The sequence below is a fragment of the Gamsiella multidivaricata genome (assembly GCF_025024155.1).
Source record: "Gamsiella multidivaricata strain RSA 2152 chromosome Unknown BC939scaffold_90, whole genome shotgun sequence".
Classification (NCBI taxonomy): domain Eukaryota; kingdom Fungi; phylum Mortierellomycota; class Mortierellomycetes; order Mortierellales; family Mortierellaceae; genus Gamsiella; species Gamsiella multidivaricata.
In genome coordinates this window covers 11,110-29,530 of record NW_026251798.1, presented here as the reverse complement: position 1 = coordinate 29,530, position 18,421 = coordinate 11,110, and the positions used below count along the sequence as shown (strand labels likewise).

Below are 18,421 nucleotides of genomic sequence, written 5' to 3'. Positions count from 1 at the left end.
TTTCGGCATCGTTGTGAAAAGAATGTCGTGAAGCAGTGCACACTGATCACACTGGTCGTCCGAGAAGGGACTGTTCTCAGTGGCAAAGGCTTTTTGCCACCAACGCGTGCGTGCTTGCTCTCAGCCCATACAGGTGAGCAGCGCGCCAGTCCGCTTCTTACATCTCTATTCAACATTCCTTTGCTGCACCTCGCTTCAACCTGTCCTGCACTTCACACCATTCAGCTTTCGATGTCGACTGGCAAATTCCATTGAAAAAAGCAACGTGTGTTACATTCTACTGTTCGCCACTAGCTACAGAGTTAACAACATAAAGAGAACGGCAGTAACTAAAGCTCCACTTTTTATCTCACTAGGATGAGCAGCCAAGAGGTATCGATATTTCACATTCATGGGTATGTCTCGAATGGCAAGAACCATCGGGCGGGAACCCTCAAAACCGACCATGCTATTCAAACAATCTGGGAATCCGTCTGTAGTAGCGAAAGCAGTGACAACGCTACGGACAATGCAAGTAGCAGTGTCGGTGGGAGAAAACGTGGTGAGAAAGAGAGGCAGTGCAGGATTTTTGTTATGGACTATTCCTCCTTCTGGAAAGGCACACGTAAGCTTCAGTCTCCTCAACTACTCATGTGCGTTCCTAAGCATTATCACCCACTAGAACCCATGTACCTCTCTCGCTTTATGTTCAAATGAATGTTTAGTGACGCGACAGGATTGGGAGGCACAGCGACAGACTCGATGTGAAGATATGGTCAGTAAGGAGTTGTACGAAAGTCTGACCAAGGTCGCCTTCAAAGGAGTCCCCAAAAAGGATGGGGATAAATGGGACCTGACACTGAGTGTTCGACCATCAGTGGTGCCAAATGATTTGGAGGTAAGAAGCGGCCATTCATTGTGAAATTATCGTGCATACTCTTAAAGTTGAGTATGGATGCAAATATTCAAACTTCTGCATGGATCAACGTAGCTGACGTGGGCCGGCTCAGTAACTAACACTGTTGCAGGGAAAACCTTTCAGCAAAAGGTGAGAACCTTGTAGGAGAATGTATTGCTTGTGTCTTTTGGGAAATCATTCGCAAACCAGAACTTATTCGGCTGGTCCATTGGATTTCCAAATAGACAATTCTTGGAAGCATGAAATTAGAAAAGGTTTCGCCAGAAGAGTCGCAAACGATCCTGCGACAATGGGTCAAGAGTACTATCGAGGAGCGGCAAAAGTTCAAGGTATGCTTCGACTTGTCTTTCGACACTGCACTGTACGCGCATGTGGAGATCTAAGGCTAATTCATACTTATTTCTTATTTGCGCATTGCAGTGTTTGAGCGATAATCTGAGAGGTCATATGGTCATACTCGATACTCAGTATAAAGAGAGCAGGAGTTTACTCGCGGACTTGAAATTGGACAAGCTGCGGTCGCAGATTAACATGATGGAGAAGGTAATCCAAGAAATATGTCTTTTGCCACATTTGCAGCTTACTATTGCCGGAGTCCTAACCAACATTTTCTTCGTTTCTTGAACGGATAGTTCCGCGTGTTGATCAATACAAAAAAGGATAGAATTGTCCGGTTAATCAAATCAAAAGATTCGTTGCAGCAGCGAATGGAAAGCCTCGAGGAAGGTGAGTACATGCGAAAACAGTTACTATGGGCAACTAGACGCTCAAAATCTTGCGGATCAAACTTCTGACATTTTCATTTTTCCTTCTTCGCACGTTTAATATTAATAGCTCTCAAGGAAGAACGCCGAAAGAGAGCAATACTCGAAGGTAAAGTAGTTGAAAGTAAGGATGAGGTTGACTTGTCAGACATCAAGAAGCACGAAGACTTTGTGAGGGAGGATGTCAAACCTGAGCCGAGTACTATTGAGGCAGGCCGAGGACGAGGACGAGGAAGAGGAAGAGGGCGAGGAAGGGGTAGAGGCAAGATTGCAGCAGTGGAGCAGGATTCAAAAGTCATCGCCGTTTCAGAATCCGTAACCGCTGTGCAAACGAAACGGACCAAGCGCGAGACAAAAATTGTCGCGAGCAAGAGTCAGTTTCAGGATGCCGAGGAAGAGGGGGGCATTAGGTCGCTGGGACTTCCGCTATTGTCTCATCCGCAGGATGGGTATGGTTGGGACAATAACGACGACCCTGGCATGAGAAAGCATGCTGCAGATACGAATGAGGATGAAGAAGAGGAACCATTGATTCGTAAGTCTTCTCGCTCTAAGTCGGCTGAATTGAGCACAGACCAGCAATCTGCAGAGAATCATTTGAATGGTGTCTCGCCCACTGCACAGGCATTAATAAATCGAGTGACAAGGGCAGCAAGCAATGGTATGCGCAACATCGGATCCGGACATATTAGCGAACATGGAAAATTCGTGCAAAAGGACCAGTCTAGCTAATGGCTTGTCTTTTTTATGCCAAATAGTTCATTCCATGGATAAAAAGAGCCACGCGAGCGAATCATTAGAATCATCGGCAGCAACGACATCGTCTGCGCAGAGGCGAACCGTTATCAAGCGCGAAGAATCAGATCATTCCGAGGCGCTTCTTAAGCGTGGCCCAACGCGGCAAAATGTTGACAATGATGCAGACTCAGATCCGCGAAAGAGGCACCGGACGCTCACAGATGGTGGTGGCGCCCATAACTATAGCGAGGTTGAGAGCGCCTACAACAGCAATATGAATCCTGCAGACACTGCTTCACCATCAAGGGGGACCAATAGCACGCGATTGAGGACTCGATATCCTGTCGTGTCAATGTAAGCTGTCTAACATCTTCCTCTGCGCTATTTGTTGTTCATCTTAGGAAAGTAGAATTCTTATCTAACCAGATCCTTTACGAATGATAGGCGGAAGCCAGGGGCTTATAAACCTGTGATGCACGACAAGAACACATTGGATCCAACACCATTGCATTCACATCATCCCTCTCCACTCGTAGACGACGAATCACACACTTCTCTGAACAGGCGTTTCCAGCGATCGTCGTCCACGAGAAAGTCTTGGGGCGCGGGACACGCAGGAGATGAGAAAGGAGCAGCAGCAGTCTTAGATTCTATTTTTTCGGAGGAAGATCTGTATAAGGAAATGGAATGAACTCTCTGTTGTAGAGATGTGCCAGAATCGGGCTTGATACATTGTATACCTCGAATACATCTTATACATCACATACATTGCATAATTCTAATATAAAATAAAGCTGTCCGGGAATCCATTCCTACCAAAATGTCGTTCAATCCAGGACGTGCGATATTGCTCAAAATGCGGTGCAAAGCAGACCAATACCCGTAGCTGAATAGGTCTTATGTGAGTATTTTGAGGCAGAAGTCGAAATGGAAAAAGGAGCGCGTATTAATCCGGCGTCTTCGCCGTGTAAAGACATGCGGCGAATGAAAGGTACACGTATCGACGAACTAAATAGGCATAGTTTACTTCATAGTTTCCATGGGGTCAGGATGCATTCGGAAATAGTGAGCGCAAATGATATGGAGTGTCCACGCTATTTTCTCGTCCCCCCGACTGTCGATAAGCTAGGTTATCGTCCACCTTCGCGTCTCTCAAAGCACCGCAGAACACGCTTTGTTCGAGCAGTTGTGTATAGCCGAGCAAAGGCAACAACAGCCATAGTCTACATCGTCACTCCCATTGACCCACCCTGTATTCCCGCGAACTGGGCATTCTGCTTTCAAGTGCTGTAGAGCGCGAGACATGAAAGGGCATGCCAAGTGTTCAAAGCGTGGTCCGACATGCGTATGCAAAAAGTTCTTGGTCTATGAAGACAAACTCTAGCCACAAGGTACACCCAGTCCAGTCTGTACGCTTTGTTCACCTTCCTCAGTCTCACCACAATTACTTCAGCGGTTCCAGTTACTGTATTCAAGACTCCACAGCGACCGCAATAGTAGGAAAGCAAATGGCAGCAGTGACGACAAAGATCATAAAGGACAAAAGAAAGGGTTTTTTGCGCTCGTCAGCGATGGCGAGTACCCGATCTTGAGCTCTCATCCTACCTTGCCCGACACATTGAAGCTCCAAATTTGGCCATGAACTAATCTGCCATTACCCTATGTCAGTTATAGGTCCGACCGCACAGGATATCGGCGTGGACCATAGAAATATTGTCACGGATAGTATTAAATGTGCAGGCGCCTTTAGCGTGAGAAATGAAAGAAAGAAAGAGAGCGCCTGAAGAAGCGACTAGAGGAAACAGAAACAAGAATGTGTCATGCAAGGCCATAGTGCTGGATCGGGGTATGGTTTTGCAAAGAAACAAATTGCATGGCGTAAGATGAGTGAATGAGAGCCACAGTAGAAGCGAATGTTCTGAGTTGACGAATGGAGCGAAGACCGAGTTTTCCCAGGAGTAAGCTAGCCGACAGCAACTCCGCCATGCTCTCCGCTCATCCTCTCATCGACATAGCGCGTTATGCATTCGTCGCAGCAGTGTGTTGGTCGTGTCTGCGCTCAGTTTTCCTCGTTTTCGGGACACGAAATAAAACCAAATGCTTTGTTCGTTCGAGTCAAGCTTTGTTTTTGCAGAAGCAGCAGGCTGCATTAACTTTACTTCACCATCCGTGCGCAATTGCACAGAAAAGCAGACCTTTTTCCAAGGTCCGGCCGAAAGCGTGCCAGATGCGACTCCCATCAAAGTGTTCATCTGTACAGTCCTATCCATTGGTGCAACTCAACGGCCTCTTTCTGTCTCCCTCCCCTATTTGGCTGGCTTTCATTGCTCAACTTGTTCCTCTATTCTTTATCCGCGCTCTAGAGCTCTTCTTTTGTTCGACTGTCGTGTTGGACTTCGCACATCCGCCTTGCACAGTGACAATTGCGCCCAGCATAGACAGCGCTTTTTCTCCTCCCGACGTCGCTCTCGTCCATACTTGCCCTACTAATACTTCATGTCACACTCTATTACTACTTCATCATATCTCCATCAACATCTCCGCGCGCATGCAAGGCATCCACCGTCCGCCTTCGTTGAAATAAAAGGAATCTGTAATCTGCATCTCTTTCAGTGTTTCTCACCATCTTCTCCATACCCGCAATCACAAAACAACAATACTCCAAGTACAACAAATTCTAACATCCGTCATGAAGCTCTCTCTTCCCTACGTCTGTATCTTCCTGAGCGTCTTTTCGACCTCAACCACCGCTGTCTTCATCGCTGCCGCCGAGTCAGACTTCTCTCTCCCTCCTTGCCCCAAGGACTGGAGTCCCAAGTTCGGCCGTGGTCCGGCCTGTCACCCTGTTATCAGGCGAACTGATGTTGAGCTGCCTGATTGTCCTAAAAACTGGAATCCAAGATTCGGGCACGGATTCAACTGCAAGTCGATTGCCAAGCGTGACAAGAGCGGAAACGTCGACCCTACTCCTGATCCTGCTCAAGATAATGACTTGAACCTCATGCCCTGCCCCGAGAACTGGAACCCTAAGTTCGGTCATGGCCCGGCCTGCAAGCCTGTTACTAAGCGTGCTGATGGCGAGAACGTCGGCCATGCTCTCACTCCTATTCAGGGTGATAATGGTGACAACTCGAAACCGCTGCCTTGCTCCAAGAACTGGAGCCCCAAATTCGGACGTGGCCCTGCTTGCCGCCCCACATATAATGATTCTACTAAAAAATCCCAGTAATAGGGTGAACATAAAAGCAGCACTAACGCGGCCTTTCGGTGGTCGCGGCATAATTTAACACACTCATACATGCACACATCCCATATTAATCTCTCTCATTAAGCATGGCATATCCAATCATTCAATAATAAAGCTGTTTCAAGTGAAATCTACGCTCTACGGATCCGGCAAAGCTCCTTAGCGCTTGAATGATGCTTGCCAACGGCACCTTGTATTGTTTGTACTGTTTCTCGCATAGTTGGCGCGTCTACTCGCTACCAAATACAGCGCAGTAAGTTGATTCCAGGCCGCAAAATAGCGCCGAAAACAGATCAATACCGCATAGTAGCCCCGTGATGCCCATCATCTTCCCAGGTACTCCTCGCTCTATGCAACGTTGATGTTCGCTTTGAACATCACACTCGTTTCTCATCCTTCACTTGACTTTTCTTTCTCTGTTCCTCCGATTTATCACTGCAATTCAAGTCATTGCACGCCTCTTCGCTTTACCTACAATATTCCCAGCAAAAATGTTTGCAACACGAAAATTCTCCGCCTTCACTTTCCTCTTGGCCTTCATAACCCTTGTCAGTTCTGCCGCAGCGCTTCCAGTACGGGCCAAAAGCGCTTCTTCAGCGACAAGTGAAGTGGCAGATACATCAACCAGTAACGATTTGAGTGGCGGTTTTGATTCGGCTTTGATGCCATGTCCCAAAACACCGTGGCCTTGGTATGCTGGGATCGGTCCTGCGTGCCGACCAGCTTGAGCAGAGCTCAAGAGACTGAAAGCGAGGCCGAAGATGAGGCAAAGAAACCAGCTGCCCACTAACATGCCGCTAGTAGCAAAAAAAAACCCCCATTCTTTTATTTGATCCCTTCTCTGCACTGCTTGTGTGATAGCCGTAGACGTGCTCGAGTTTGTTACTTAGCCACGCATGAGCAGGTCCCCCCTTCCCCCCCTTGAATGTATCGCATCCTGCCTATCACCTCCTGCATTCCAGTCTCGACGCGCATTTTTCTAAGTGTGTAGTTCTGCCGGACACTACCTTGTCGTATAAATACCACTGCGAGGGCCTTAATACGTCTCAAACAACACAACATACCCCAGTTTAGTTCTTCCCACAGCAGACCGCCGTACACTTTAACTCGAATTTTCCCTGCCTTCGCAAGCTGCGCCTAAATACCAGTCATTTCGATCGAAAGCTTTAATCGGCCCCTCAAAAATATCGTTTCAAATACGCTCCACGTCCCTTTTCGTACAATGCATTGTCCTTTGGTTCGCGATGACGGTTAACGCACAGGATGCACCAGTGCCTGATGAGCCCTACGATGCGATTCGACCATGTCCCCGCTACTGGCCAAAGTTCGGCAGTAAAGGGCCCGTCTGCAGGCCTAACCCCTGACGACCCGACGGATGCTGAAGATGAATCTCCTGAACAGGACTGCAAAAAAAACTCTGATATTAGAAAACCTTGACGCATTGACGCGTTTTTTCATCGAATCAAAGCATACGTAAATTGCTATGCAATCCCGGCGTCTTTGACGCGGTTTAATATTCGAAATACACCTTCGACACAAGGAAATTCTTGCGCTCAGCATTGTTATTGTTATTTTTCCAGCGCAGGCGACAACGGTGGTTATTTGGGTGGTGAACATGCTATTGCTTTTTATGTAGATTTTTTCCGCTTGGAGACTGCTGTCAGCTGCGTCTCCGTGGGCTTTCTCTTCGTATGAGGCTCCACAATCTCCATGCCTTGCTCCTCAGTCTTTCTGGGCAATCCTTTCCCGTCTGGATTTGACCATGACGACGACTGCACGACATCGGTTGATGAGAGTGCTTCGTGGCCAGGGGCCTTCTTCGCCTTGGCTTTGGGAGCTGATGCGGGAGGCGCTTCTAAAAAATCGTTTGGTGAGAGTAACCGGTGTTTCTCGTTCACTGTTTTGCCGCGCTCCGTGATAATGGAACATAACTTTGAATTCAGTCGCCTCAAAAGTTCCAGCTGCCCGCCGGGCCTGAACTTGTATGCTGCAGGGGGCACACTTTTCTTGATCGATGCTTTCTCAGATCCAACATTCAATCCGGAATTAAGGTGCTGCTGCCGCAGGAACAAGTAATCAGTTAACTCCAAAAGCCCATGCAGCTCTATGTTTGAAAGAGCCGAAAACTTGTCTGGAAGGAATGATTAGGACAATATGAAGAATATCAAGCAGGATGGTCAGCATCAGCACCTCGTCTCGTATAGTCATATATTCTATGTTTACCAAAGGAGCTTGTCATACCTGTTTCCATAATATAATGACCGAGAACGACGAACCAGCACAATTTCTCGAAGAAAGGGAACCGGTACTTGGATGGAGTATTGGTCACCTGTTCAATCCTCGCGATCTGGAGCTGCATCGGAATATGGAGCGAGTGCACAAAATTGCCACCAATCACGATGGAATCAACTGGGGTATAGACGCAATGAATCCATCCAGCTGGGATCAATCTAACCGTTCCAGATAAAGATGTGGATTAAAAGTCGATCCAAAGGTTCGCAGAAACCTGTTTCAAAGTAGGCTTGGGTGCCGATACGATATTTACAATGTATCGCCTTGCTGGAGTTCCAGCTTGTAGCATTTGATCTGATCTCCCAAAAAAGACGCCGAGTTTTCTTTGCACCATTCTTTGTATTTTTCGAGGTTGAATGGGGTCGGTTCTGCAACGAGGAATATCTTGGATCCTGAAATGATATGATAAAAGACCTTTAAGAAAAGAAAGCATGGAAACGGACGTTAAAAAAAAAGAAAAAAGAAAAAAGAAAAAGAAAAAAGAAAAGTCGACGTCAACTCTAGTCCGCTCTCCTTAATCGCATTAGACACTAGAATAGGATGTAATTTCAACTGACATACCGACGATCCTCCGAAATCGACGTGGCTATGGGTGCGCAAAACCAGAGAGTTAGTCCGAGTGCATGATTGTAGTATGAGTGCAGACATCTTCCACGCATCACTTACAAATTTGTAAACGAGCCCTTCACACTCATCAAGCAAATTTTTTTGACCTGCGGACCTCCATGCTTCAGGTCGGCTGGCCAAAAGTTTTTTACCCAGTCTAGCTCTCTGCATGTCAATAATCCAACGATCACCGCGCGTTAGTGTCATACAAATCGCGGCCGTGACCAGGTACTTCCAAGACGATCCCGGATCTTACCTGACAATGCGTGGTGTCCTGATATGCTTCGAAAGCGGTGTATTCGAGACCTCGAGACTGATCACGTTGTAAATCCGATTCCTTTTTGTACCGTTAAAGTACGCTGCCCACGATCCCATGTCCCACTGCTCCGCTTCGGACTGAGTGGCTACATCGATGACATTTACAACCACGTTTGCGCCCACGGCGTCTCGTACGTCGCTCACGGTCCACGATGTCTTTGGCATCACCATATCAAGGCCCTTCGTCGTTCCATCCTTGTCCAGCTTGATCAAAATGGGTGTCCGAAAACCTGTTTCCCTCAGATATTGGACTGTGATATCCTTCCCCGAGACACGCGGGAAATCCTCATTTTGGAACTTGCGAGAGTCGAGTATGGATTTCCATTTGTTGTGGGCCGCTGCTGCTGTGCCGATGGAGTTCCTTGTCCCACTCGCGTCAAGTGCTTTCGAACGCGTCGTCCGTTTGACTAGAAAGCGCGCAATAGGAGTTAGCCACAACTCGTAGAAAAAGAAAAGAAAAAAAATTAGAGACGTGATACAAGCAAAGAAAAGGCATTACTGAAGGCCCTCCCAGGGCGCTAAGAAAGACATTCTCACTTACAGGTGCTTGGCCCTACAAAGTCGACGCAGTAGGCACAATGATACTCGTTGATATTTTCAGTCTCTTCGATAGTGATACCCAAGCAGTCGATGTGGAACCACTTTTGGCACGCCTCGCAGATAATAGAGGTGCTTGTCACAGCTCGCCGCCGCTTGGGGCACAGGGCGCAGCGGTCGCTACTCTCCTATACATTGATAGATGATGTTCATTAGACGTGCTTTTGGTAATTAGGCAGGTCATATCAAGTTGTTACAGTTTCAGCAATCAAGTACAGACTTCATGGCCGACTACGAAACAAAAGGTAGGACGCTGTGAGTGCGAGGAAGAGTAAGGTGTATAAACAGCGAGTTGAGTGTGGAAATGGATCGAAGTGGCTTGCTGGTCCTCTTAAAGGCAGACAAAATACAGGTGATGGTTGCTTGTGCAAGTGAACCTTTCATTCAAAAAGCACCGGCGAGCATCAAGGAGCGAACAATAAGGATGTTCAAGAACACTTTCCAGGCAAGTTCAAACCATGTGGAGAGACAGGTCGCCGAGCTGAGGGCAGCCCATTCAGGTCCAGGATGATTCAACCCTAATCAAAATGATCTTTTGCCTTTGCAATAGTCCGGCTTTCTGTCGATATTCTACAGTCTGGGGTATGTAGAGTCGAATTACTGTCCGTCACCATGGGACTTCAGGGATCCGCTATCAATGGCGCGCTAACGTTTAATTGGCCTTGTTTCCTACTACCTTATTGATGAAGATCGGATCCTCTGCAGCTCTGGGCAAAGCGTGTTGGACCACCACCAACGGCATCCACCACCTCGTCTTCAAAGCAAACATCGACAACCAGCAGCGACAGCACTTCACAATCGACACCTCCACCAACACCTGTGCCCGATCCACACGTTGATTTTGTCGTCGATGACACGCTCAACTCCCGGGTGCTGGAACTGATATCGACCCATTTGCCCGCGACGTTTATCACTACACCGTCTCTCGCCACCAGGACACTAGGCATCAAGTTGCCGTTCCTTGTGTTTCTTGTCAAGAATCTGGGGAAATACTGGAGCTTCGAGGTCACGGTGCTGGACGATCGTGGAGAGAAGCGCAGATTCAGAGCGTCAAACTTCCAGGTCGGGAACAACACTTAAAAAAAAAAAACTCGAATAAGAACGAAGTTGAACTTGCTAACTTCTTTTTCGATAGTGTCTCAACACTTTGCGCACTTCGTTGATGGGAAACAACGTCGACATCCTTACGAGGAACGGCAGCTCAACATCTTGAACGAGTGGACACCCATTTTTGTCATCCGTCAAGAGGAAGAAAACAGATGAAGTCTTCTTGCTGACAATATAAATATATATCTTTCTTTTTCTTTCACTCTTCTTTGTTCGCTCCTTGGAACAACGCTTTTTTTTTATTTTCATTTTCAATTTTTTTTTTTTTTTTTTAAAAAAAAAAAAATAGGCCACAACGCGTATCAAGCCCTACATCACCACCATGCCCCTGCGCATGGATCCAGGATGGAACCAGATCCAGCTCAACTTGGCAGACTACACAAAGCGGGCCTATGGCACAGCCTATGTAGAAACACAGAGGATTACAGTCCATGCCAACTGTAGGATACGCAGGATCTATTTTTCGGATCGACTGGTTCAAGAGAGCGACCTGCCTGCAGAGTTCAAACTGTACCTGCCCGTAGTAAAGTGATGCTTTTGTTCAATAAATATGCTTTATTACACAGAGATTTAGTGGGTATACTATGCTGTAGAGTGCTTTAAACAAGAGGCTTCAGAAAACGCTCCATCTCATACAGCTCGAGTAAGTCTGGATGCCTGGAACTAGCGCCATAGTGGCCCTTGTATAGCGTGATCGCGATCTGGACCTGTTTCATGGCTTCCTTTGTCTGCATACTAAAGAATAGAGATGGGACATTAATATTCGCATCCATGCTCAACAGATCTTAGGCCTATATGAAGTATTCGCGGAAGGTAACTTTACTTGTTGAACAAAAGGCCCGCCAGTTTGAGCGTCTCCTGGGCGACTTCGATCGAGTCATGCGGGAAATGGACCACCACAACCTTGAGCGCCTTCTTGCACCATTCAATCGAGCTGCCCAAGTCCCCACTTTCGGCATATACCATCGCAAGCTGGTCGCAAGTATTGCCGTACAGGATACATGTATCGACAAACGTCTTGGATTGTATGCTCTCCAGTGTTTTCAGAAGAATAAGCCGCTTGCTCAGGGTTAAAGATGGATCTTGAGACTCTGTGATAAGTCGTGCCATTTGTTGGTGCATCTATCATATCAACAAAATAAAAAGACGATGGATCCGTTAACAACGGCTTGGACAAGAAAAGAGGTTCAAAATAAGTTGAGGCGTAGCTCCGAGAAGGGCATGGTTACCTTATTACGCGATACCATGTCGATTTCGCACCCACATGTTGGACACGCTCTATCCTTCTCTGTCATGGGCCGGCATAAATACCCATTCTTTGGGCACTTGTAGATCTTCTTCAGGACTGCTTCAGCGTATCTACGAAGACACACCACGATTAATATGTGCTCCAAATAGCCCTTCGGACCTGTTATTTGGACAAAGAACGGACACATACTTATCATTGCATGCAGAGCAATTGCACTCAAAGAGATGCGACCTCCTCAGACACTCCTTCCGCTCCTCCATCTTCATTCTTCCCGCCTGGGGGCCATACGAGATCTCAACTAGTACCGTCAGTTCTGGATCGATTTTTTGGGTCCTGTTCGTAACAACGTTGATCGCGCGAGGATCAGGACCCCTCGAATCATTTGGTCCGCCTTTAGAAGAGCCCCTAAGCGCGTATCCATCCTTGCCAAAGACGACCATAGCATTGGGTGCACAGCTATGGTTGAACATAGATGCCAACAGGTACAATGCTGATCCTATCGCGTAGTCGTTCATATGGGTCATGGAATCCGAGCCCTCGATCGACTCGGAAATCTGGGTCTTGATCGCAAACGAATTGAACTGTACCATAGCCTGGAGATGTGCCAATTCCAGAGTCGCATCTTCTGGAAGATCGAGTATCTGCTGAAGATAGTATCCAGTCATCAAAAAGGATATCCTGCGGGTGTGATCCAGCTGGTCAAAATTGTGGCACAATTGCGAAGGAAGGATATCAGATCCGTCCGCACTGGTGATCCGAGGCGTGAGGTTGCTGCAACTGCTATTACTGCTGCTGCTGATGTTATTGAGAGAAAGTCCTGCAGCCGTACTGGTGAGTGAATTGATATCGTCATTTGAAACGGAGGTAAGCGATTTGGATGATGATGCTATCCTTGGGACACCATGCCGTGCATTTTGCCAGTACACTCGAAGGGCCAGACGTGTCAATTGGCTCAGTTCGCTCAGCTCCTTGGCAGATCTGCATTCAAATCCATGCCACGATGTCCATGCTGCTTTGAGACACTCATGGCTGCAGAACTTTGAAGGGCCTGATTGCAGCTGAGAAGGCACCTTGTCGGCGGCGTTATCCGGTAAAGTAGAATCGACCGTTGGACATGTGGGGCAATTCACGATCTCCGATCTTTGTTTGGGCAGTGGCCTCAGACACTCCTCGCAGCGCCTACCCCGCCAGACCTTCTCAATGACACAGGCATACGGCATCTCGTCCCGCGCAAAGACATAGGTTCCTGATTCGAGCTTTCCAGACTTGCTAAGACCACGGCTGACGCTGGCGTTGTTCTCCCTGTTCAATTCAATCGCATGTCCGCATAGTCTGGAGAAGCCGATCTTAAACCGGTCATCGAGTTTGGTCCTGTCAATTGACGTGCCGCCGATCTGATCGTGTCCTTCCTCCCATAAAGACCTGATAGTAGGTACAGGAGCCAGTCCAGAGGCAAGTAACCGATCTAAAAATGCTATGGTATCGGTGGTCGGTGCTTTCGTAAATGCAGCTTTGATAGAATCGAGGTCCGCGTTGGATTGCGTCGCCAAAAGTGCCAACTTGTCCTTTTTAAAACATTCCAGGACGGGCTTGTCGGTAACGGTGTCCAATGCCTTATGGTTCCCTTTGAGCGCTGCTGCTAGTCGAGTGTACGTTTGGTCGTGGCAGTGCTCATGCTCATGCTTGTGTGAATGCGCATGCTGTTCATTCGGCGCCATGGTGGCCATGGTGAACTTTGTCAGGGTTGGAAACTCAAGGAAGGAAACAAAAAACGGGGCAGACTTAACTTTTATTATCACCTTTTCACATGACCTGGCACCCCCTTTCTCTTAAAGCTTTGCCGATTTTTCCTGCTTGAAGAACCTACTAATTGCCTCCATAAACTCTCCGCTAGTCAGTGTCTCCAATCCCAGCTCGAATTCCCTCAGCATAGCTTCTCGAATAGGGTTGGCGAGGTGTGCACTCAGTCGATCGTTGCGCATACACGTCTGAGGGTGCTCCGCAAGCGAAGCGGCCAATGTTAGGGCTTGCTCCAGGGCGGGTTTCTCGCTCACAGTCTCATAAGATGCTGGATAGCAAGCGGCAAGCTGAAGTTTAAGTGCCTCTTGGGCCTTGACCGCACGTCTGGAATAGGAAAACATGGATCATAATAAGCAAGAGTGACTCTGATAAGACTTACAGGCACATTCTCTCTCTATTTTTCTTTCCTACCCGGTTAACATTAGATCCATGGCAACGCCGCGCCCGACGACCTGAGGTAGTCGAACCGTGCCACCATCGATGAGCGGCACTCCTCGTAGTCTGCAAAAGACACCCAGGGTCGATGTCGCATCTACAATTCTGATATCACACCACAGTGCCAGCTCCAGTCCTCCCGCGACTGCAAAGCCCGAAATGGCTGCAATTACCGGCTTGGACAGCATCATGCGAGTAGGCCTAAAAACATGGGTAGATATGAAGCAGTTCAAGTGCCTGAATGTCGGTGACAGCACGTCGTAGAGCTGAAGGAAGAATAAATTGTTTTTTTTACCCCATGGGACCAATAGGTCCAGGAAGAGTATCTGGCCACTCTGAGGACATTGGGTTCGCATCGTCTTGGTTCTGGATAGCAGCCAGATCTATGTTTCATTCATACATAATACGATAGCTTAGCGTGAGAAAAAACGAAAAGTACCGCATAATGTCGCCGGCTCCAGCATATCAACATCAATCATGCTACCTGCACCGGCACAAAAGTGTCCGCCTGAGTACGCGTGAAGGCAAGAGCATCATGTTTGGTGGTTGATAGATAGATTAGTTGAAGAACAAGTCATTATAAATACCATAATAGCACGTATCAGAGAACATGAATGATACCTGCACCAGTCAGGATGGCGACCGCAGCCTATGTCCAGAGGACGGGATACAATCATTTGCTGAGTATAGAGACCTCAGAGCATTGCATAAGGAAACGAGCCTCTTCTACACCATAAGTATTACCTTGGGATCTGCATCAAAGTCGAGGAATGCTTGATAAAGCGCCTTGGCAGTCGGGCCATTCACGCAGTTGCGCTTGTGAGGTCTATTAATGGTGATGATGGTCGTCGCCCCTCTCTTCTCAACGAGAACGAGCCTGGAGAGATCTTCTTTGATCATGTTTAACTATCACAAGTGGTGAATGTGGAGGAGAGAACGAAGGAGGAATGGAAAGAAGCAAAGTCATGCGAGGGCAACAAACTAAGTTCTTGTGCATCCGAGCCGATTGCGTTCGCCACCAAATTAACTGAAAGTATCTGTCCCTACTCAAGTTCAAACAGTAGCTCGACTCGCACTCCTCTATCTCGATCTCTAGCTCCTCCAGCTTGTCTGCTGTCTGCTCCTGAGTCTTGGCCTCGACCTCTTCCTCTTCCAGTTCACACTTGGTGCTCATCGCGGTTCGACATTTCTTTGTACCTTGCAAGAGCCTAAAGCAGCGATAGACCGTCCAATGACTGCGCCATATGTCGCGTAGTCCCTCCAAGACTGCAATATCGGTAGGAGTCTGAGTACATCCGAGTTGGTGCCAAGTCGAAACACCATCAAGTCTTTGCGAGAGGTACGCGGCTGTGAACAAAGGACACACCCTGCAGTCGCTCCGTGAGGGCTGGCGTGTCCTCTGAGGGGAGAAGCGACAACAGGGTCTGCGAAAAACTCAGTGCGCGCTACTCCTAGCAACAAGGAAGCAGTAAGGGCTCTTAGGTGGCATCCTAAAGGTTCTTGAACGCTTCGCTAAGCGACAGATGGATCAGGCGGACGCTGGGTTGAGAGAGAGAGAGTCCGATTACAAGGACCTGCTCCTTGGTCAGCAAGGGCTCCAATGTGGGCTAATCAGAGGTGAGGGTCATTTGGACGTCGAGAGAGACACTGACAGTATGCTCGAGGATAGCAGATGTGGTCGATGTATTTTCAAACTTTGTGGTGAATGAATGTGATAACGGCAGCGTTTGCGAAAACGACGACTTTTGTACTTGCTTTGAAGCCCTCTCGACAAAGCCGACGTGAGTGTGGAGATATACTGTCTCGAGCTTAACAGGATGGATGGAGAGGTGGATCCCAGGAGTGGTGGCAAAGATCTGAAAATGACAGTGGAGTGAAGGAAAGAAAATTCGGGTACGATCGTGCAAGGCACCTCTACGCGAAAGTAATGCGGCTGCGATGAAGTGCCGTCTATCAAGGCACGCGGCACGGAGCCAACCAACGCTTATCCTTGGACCGTCTGCTTCCTGTTCAGTCTCATAATCCACATACAAACTTCGGCTTTTATGCGTTTGTTTTTGTATATAATTTCATGAACATTTAATGCGTCTTTTTTTTATATATACCGTACTGCAACCTCAACCGCCCCCTGCGTCCCCCAACAAGTACTCTAATCCGATCTCAAAGACACAAAAACTACACGCGCTTAGGCAGCTTCCGTCGAAGGGTGGCTCTTCTCGTGTTGTGCAGCCTTGGCCTGGGCAGTCTCACGCTTATCGATCGAAGTCGCCAAGACCTGGGATCTGAACGATAGTCCCTTGGTCCGCTCAATGACCTGCTGGTAAACAGACGTGGCGTTGGTGTTCATCAAAACTGTGTTTTCCTTGAAATCAATCTTGGCATCCACACGGGTGTCCCTAATCAGGTTCACAATCCATTTCTCGCCCTCCTCCTTGGTCATGTTCAACGTCTGGGACAACTCTGCAACATCGATCTTCTGGTGGATGCGGCAGTATGTCTCCGAGATGAAGCAACGGGCGTTCTGAATGAACTCCTCCTGAATGGCCACTAAGAAGAAGTCGTTCTCAAGAACCTCCTCGCACTCGACCAGCTTCTTCTTCGCCAAGTCGAAATCAAAGTGGATGTAGAGGGCTTCGACAAACTCGGTGACGGGGTCGCGGTACTGGTACGACTCGTGCTCAATAATCTTAATGAGATCCTTAATCAGAGTCTTGCGGCGCTTGTTGGTAATAACAGCAGCAGTGAGATAACGAAGGATCCATGGGCAAGAGGTCTGAATGGTGTTGATGTACGCAGGCTGGAGGAAAAGGTCGACAACAGCATCGCGGCCTTTGGGGTGGTTGAAAAAGACGAACAGGGACCAGTGAAGGAACCAGGTGCGCTGCTCCAGCTGATGAAGAGCAGAGGGGAAGTGCTATGGAATCAAATAAATAACGTGAAGATGTATCCTGATGAGCATTCAAATCATTCTCCACTGTGTCCTGAACGTTCACTTTGCTGAGATCCTGCAAATTGTAATCGGCAAAATACATACAGTCTTGTCAATGCTCTCCTTTAACTCCTGGACGGCCTCAAAGGCAACCTCCCAGTTTCCGACCAAGATTTCCGAGGCCAACTTGCCCCAAAGAGCAGAGAGTCCGAGGTTGTCGTCGGTGGACTATTTTATAAGTTCACAACAAAAATAATATATCCATGTTAATCACCATCGCCACAGCCCTAGCGTCCATAATGTGAACTGGATATCCAGGCATGCAACTCACCAACACACGATAATGGTACAACATATCGGCAGCACCACCATAGTTTCCGCAGCTGTACTGGATCTGGCCAAGCTTGTAAAGCGTCTGGATCATTTCGGGAGTCATCTATTGTTAGAAAGATCACCGTAACATTCAAGCAGAAGTGAAATGTTAGCTAACGCGTCATTCTCGCGGAGCAATCATATAGTGTTTCAAAACGGGTCCTTTCATGGTGCCACTCTAACTGCGGCAATCTGCAAGCCCAATTTCCTGAAAAGACCAGCCAACCTACACTGTAGTTGTCATTCAAGAACTGCAAGTTCTGAAGCTTATCTTGACGGAGAGCAGCAATCACATCGGGGTTCTCAATGACATCTAGAACCTTGCGCGCCTCGGCCTGAGCAGCCTCCAGACGCTCCAAAATCTCATCGCGCTTCTTGACGAGCTCGATGGCTAAGATGATATGTCCGTATTAGCAAGCTTGTTCGGTTAATTATTTCCAGACGAAATAACAGCACGTTGACCATGGGATCAGCTTACCAGCGGGGGTGACGCCAGCGTCTTCCAACTCTCCATGAAGCTTGTCAATAAAGTCGATCATGTTGGTCTTCAAGGACAGCTCATAGCGGGCCTCCAACAGCGAGGTAGGGGTGTAGAAGAGCTGTATGAACCAGACGCCGCAGAATAAAAGCAAAAAGAACATAGATTAGGGTGTGCTATTGAAGGTCGACTCTCCTAGCTGTTCAAACAATTTGGCTGCGATCGGCTGGATAAGGCGTTGATTGCCGTCGCCTCCAGCCGTCCAGTTGCCTCCATTCCAAGGCTGGATCCAAGCGAGATTCGACAAGTGGCTGGATTGGCTGTTTTTTTACCTCGTTGATCTCGAGGAACTCGAGGAGGGGGAAGACGAGATGCTGATCCAGGAAGGGGATCATCTTCGAGGTGAGATCATATTGGCTGGACATGGTTGCTGAGCTTTCTTGAATCCTCTGCCGCGTAAGTTGATGCAAGGAGAGTGAAGGAGGGAAGCAAAAAAAGGGAGGACGTCAATGGTAAACTCGTTCGATGCTACCAATCTTTGCTGGACCTGAACCCATTGAAAAAATCAGTTGTTTATTTTTGCGGTATGCA

The 18,421-nt window shown here is 47.9% G+C and overlaps 8 protein-coding genes across 8 annotated transcripts; 3 read left to right on the top strand and 5 right to left on the bottom strand.

The window, feature by feature from the left end:
- The first annotated feature begins 184 nt into the window (after window positions 1–184).
- On the top strand, window positions 185–3,229 carry BC939DRAFT_465454 (uncharacterized protein). Its single transcript, XM_051557508.1, has 10 exons — window positions 185–265; window positions 357–604; window positions 705–877; window positions 971–1,027; window positions 1,123–1,227; window positions 1,319–1,441; window positions 1,531–1,624; window positions 1,733–2,323; window positions 2,421–2,754; window positions 2,845–3,229. The coding sequence occupies exons 2-10, from the start codon at window positions 358–360 to the stop codon at window positions 3,089–3,091; spliced, it is 1,971 nt and encodes a 656-aa protein (XP_051407637.1). The 5' UTR covers window positions 185–265; window position 357; the 3' UTR covers window positions 3,092–3,229.
- An 869-nt stretch (window positions 3,230–4,098) lies between these two features.
- Window positions 4,099–5,957, top strand: BC939DRAFT_326220 (uncharacterized protein). The gene is made up of 2 exons (XM_051551552.1): window positions 4,099–4,654; window positions 5,096–5,957. Exons 1-2 carry the CDS (start codon window positions 4,331–4,333, stop codon window positions 5,627–5,629), a joined length of 858 nt encoding a protein of 285 aa, XP_051407636.1. The 5' UTR covers window positions 4,099–4,330; the 3' UTR covers window positions 5,630–5,957.
- BC939DRAFT_481040 (uncharacterized protein) lies at window positions 5,877–6,440 on the bottom strand (the record flags this gene model as incomplete). The annotated part of the gene is made up of 2 exons (XM_051558991.1): window positions 5,877–5,995; window positions 6,119–6,440. 2 exons carry the CDS (start codon window positions 6,438–6,440, stop codon window positions 5,877–5,879), a joined length of 441 nt encoding a protein of 146 aa, XP_051407635.1.
- Window positions 6,441–7,275: 835 nt separating this feature from the next.
- BC939DRAFT_507270 (uncharacterized protein) lies at window positions 7,276–9,685 on the bottom strand (the record flags this gene model as incomplete). Its single annotated transcript, XM_051560868.1, has 8 exons — window positions 7,276–7,778; window positions 7,889–8,097; window positions 8,193–8,353; window positions 8,501–8,525; window positions 8,606–8,710; window positions 8,802–9,270; window positions 9,405–9,588; window positions 9,677–9,685. 8 exons carry the CDS (start codon window positions 9,683–9,685, stop codon window positions 7,276–7,278), a joined length of 1,665 nt encoding a protein of 554 aa, XP_051407634.1.
- BC939DRAFT_325551 (uncharacterized protein) lies at window positions 9,571–11,231 on the top strand. The gene is made up of 4 exons (XM_051551551.1): window positions 9,571–9,905; window positions 10,011–10,042; window positions 10,150–10,522; window positions 10,857–11,231. The coding sequence occupies exons 1-4, from the start codon at window positions 9,765–9,767 to the stop codon at window positions 11,097–11,099; spliced, it is 789 nt and encodes a 262-aa protein (XP_051407633.1). The 5' UTR covers window positions 9,571–9,764; the 3' UTR covers window positions 11,100–11,231.
- On the bottom strand, window positions 11,107–13,564 carry BC939DRAFT_465426 (uncharacterized protein). The gene is made up of 4 exons (XM_051557507.1): window positions 12,006–13,564; window positions 11,797–11,926; window positions 11,391–11,689; window positions 11,107–11,302 (listed from the first exon to the last, which is right to left on the bottom strand). Exons 1-4 carry the CDS (start codon window positions 13,541–13,543, stop codon window positions 11,167–11,169), a joined length of 2,103 nt encoding a protein of 700 aa, XP_051407632.1. The 5' UTR covers window positions 13,544–13,564; the 3' UTR covers window positions 11,107–11,166.
- Window positions 13,565–13,588: 24 nt separating this feature from the next.
- On the bottom strand, window positions 13,589–14,999 carry BC939DRAFT_465424 (enoyl-CoA hydratase/isomerase). Its single transcript, XM_051557506.1, has 6 exons — window positions 14,796–14,999; window positions 14,673–14,700; window positions 14,536–14,559; window positions 14,347–14,434; window positions 14,028–14,252; window positions 13,589–13,940 (listed from the first exon to the last, which is right to left on the bottom strand). The coding sequence occupies exons 1-6, from the start codon at window positions 14,949–14,951 to the stop codon at window positions 13,646–13,648; spliced, it is 816 nt and encodes a 271-aa protein (XP_051407631.1). The 5' UTR covers window positions 14,952–14,999; the 3' UTR covers window positions 13,589–13,645.
- A 1,105-nt stretch (window positions 15,000–16,104) lies between these two features.
- BC939DRAFT_465423 (eIF3 subunit 6 N terminal domain-containing protein) lies at window positions 16,105–18,358 on the bottom strand. The gene is made up of 6 exons (XM_051557505.1): window positions 18,163–18,358; window positions 17,831–17,951; window positions 17,583–17,743; window positions 17,312–17,416; window positions 17,086–17,208; window positions 16,105–16,965 (listed from the first exon to the last, which is right to left on the bottom strand). The coding sequence occupies exons 1-6, from the start codon at window positions 18,253–18,255 to the stop codon at window positions 16,237–16,239; spliced, it is 1,332 nt and encodes a 443-aa protein (XP_051407630.1). The 5' UTR covers window positions 18,256–18,358; the 3' UTR covers window positions 16,105–16,236.
- Between the last annotated feature and the right edge of the window lie 63 nt (window positions 18,359–18,421).

Bases quoted from the DNA above. Each gene is read 5' to 3' on its own strand.
- BC939DRAFT_465454 (XM_051557508.1), top strand. From the start codon at position 358: ATGAGCAGCCAAGAGGTATCGATATTTCACATTCATGGGTATGTCTCG. The intron at 1,228-1,318 runs GTATGCTTCGAC...TGCGCATTGCAG, and splicing joins AGGAGCGGCAAAAGTTCAAG to TGTTTGAGCGATAATCTGAG. The intron at 1,442-1,530 runs GTAATCCAAGAA...TTGAACGGATAG, and splicing joins AGATTAACATGATGGAGAAG to TTCCGCGTGTTGATCAATAC.
- BC939DRAFT_465426 (XM_051557507.1), bottom strand. From the start codon at position 13,543: ATGGCCACCATGGCGCCGAATGAACAGCATGCGCATTCACACAAGCAT. The intron at 11,927-12,005 runs GTATGTGTCCGT...GTGTCTTCGTAG, and splicing joins TGCTCTGCATGCAATGATAA to ATACGCTGAAGCAGTCCTGA. The intron at 11,690-11,796 runs GTAACCATGCCC...TTGATATGATAG, and splicing joins ACATGGTATCGCGTAATAAG to ATGCACCAACAAATGGCACG.
- BC939DRAFT_325551 (XM_051551551.1), top strand. From the start codon at position 9,765: ATGGATCGAAGTGGCTTGCTGGTCCTCTTAAAGGCAGACAAAATACAG. The intron at 9,906-10,010 runs GCAAGTTCAAAC...CCTTTGCAATAG, and splicing joins TGTTCAAGAACACTTTCCAG to TCCGGCTTTCTGTCGATATT. The intron at 10,043-10,149 runs GTATGTAGAGTC...TTATTGATGAAG, and splicing joins TCGATATTCTACAGTCTGGG to ATCGGATCCTCTGCAGCTCT.
- BC939DRAFT_465423 (XM_051557505.1), bottom strand. From the start codon at position 18,255: ATGTCCAGCCAATATGATCTCACCTCGAAGATGATCCCCTTCCTGGAT. The intron at 17,744-17,830 runs GTAAGCTGATCC...ATATCATCTTAG, and splicing joins CGCTGGCGTCACCCCCGCTG to CCATCGAGCTCGTCAAGAAG. The intron at 17,417-17,582 runs GTAGGTTGGCTG...TTCTAACAATAG, and splicing joins TCTTGAATGACAACTACAGT to ATGACTCCCGAAATGATCCA.
- BC939DRAFT_326220 (XM_051551552.1), top strand. From the start codon at position 4,331: ATGGAGCGAAGACCGAGTTTTCCCAGGAGTAAGCTAGCCGACAGCAAC. The intron at 4,655-5,095 runs GTACAGTCCTAT...TCCGTCATGAAG, and splicing joins TCCCATCAAAGTGTTCATCT to CTCTCTCTTCCCTACGTCTG.
- BC939DRAFT_465424 (XM_051557506.1), bottom strand. From the start codon at position 14,951: ATGATCAAAGAAGATCTCTCCAGGCTCGTTCTCGTTGAGAAGAGAGGG. The intron at 14,701-14,795 runs GTAATACTTATG...CTCTGGACATAG, and splicing joins ACTTTGATGCAGATCCCAAG to GCTGCGGTCGCCATCCTGAC. The intron at 14,435-14,535 runs GTAGCATGATTG...AATGAAACATAG, and splicing joins ACACTTTTGTGCCGGTGCAG to ATCTGGCTGCTATCCAGAAC.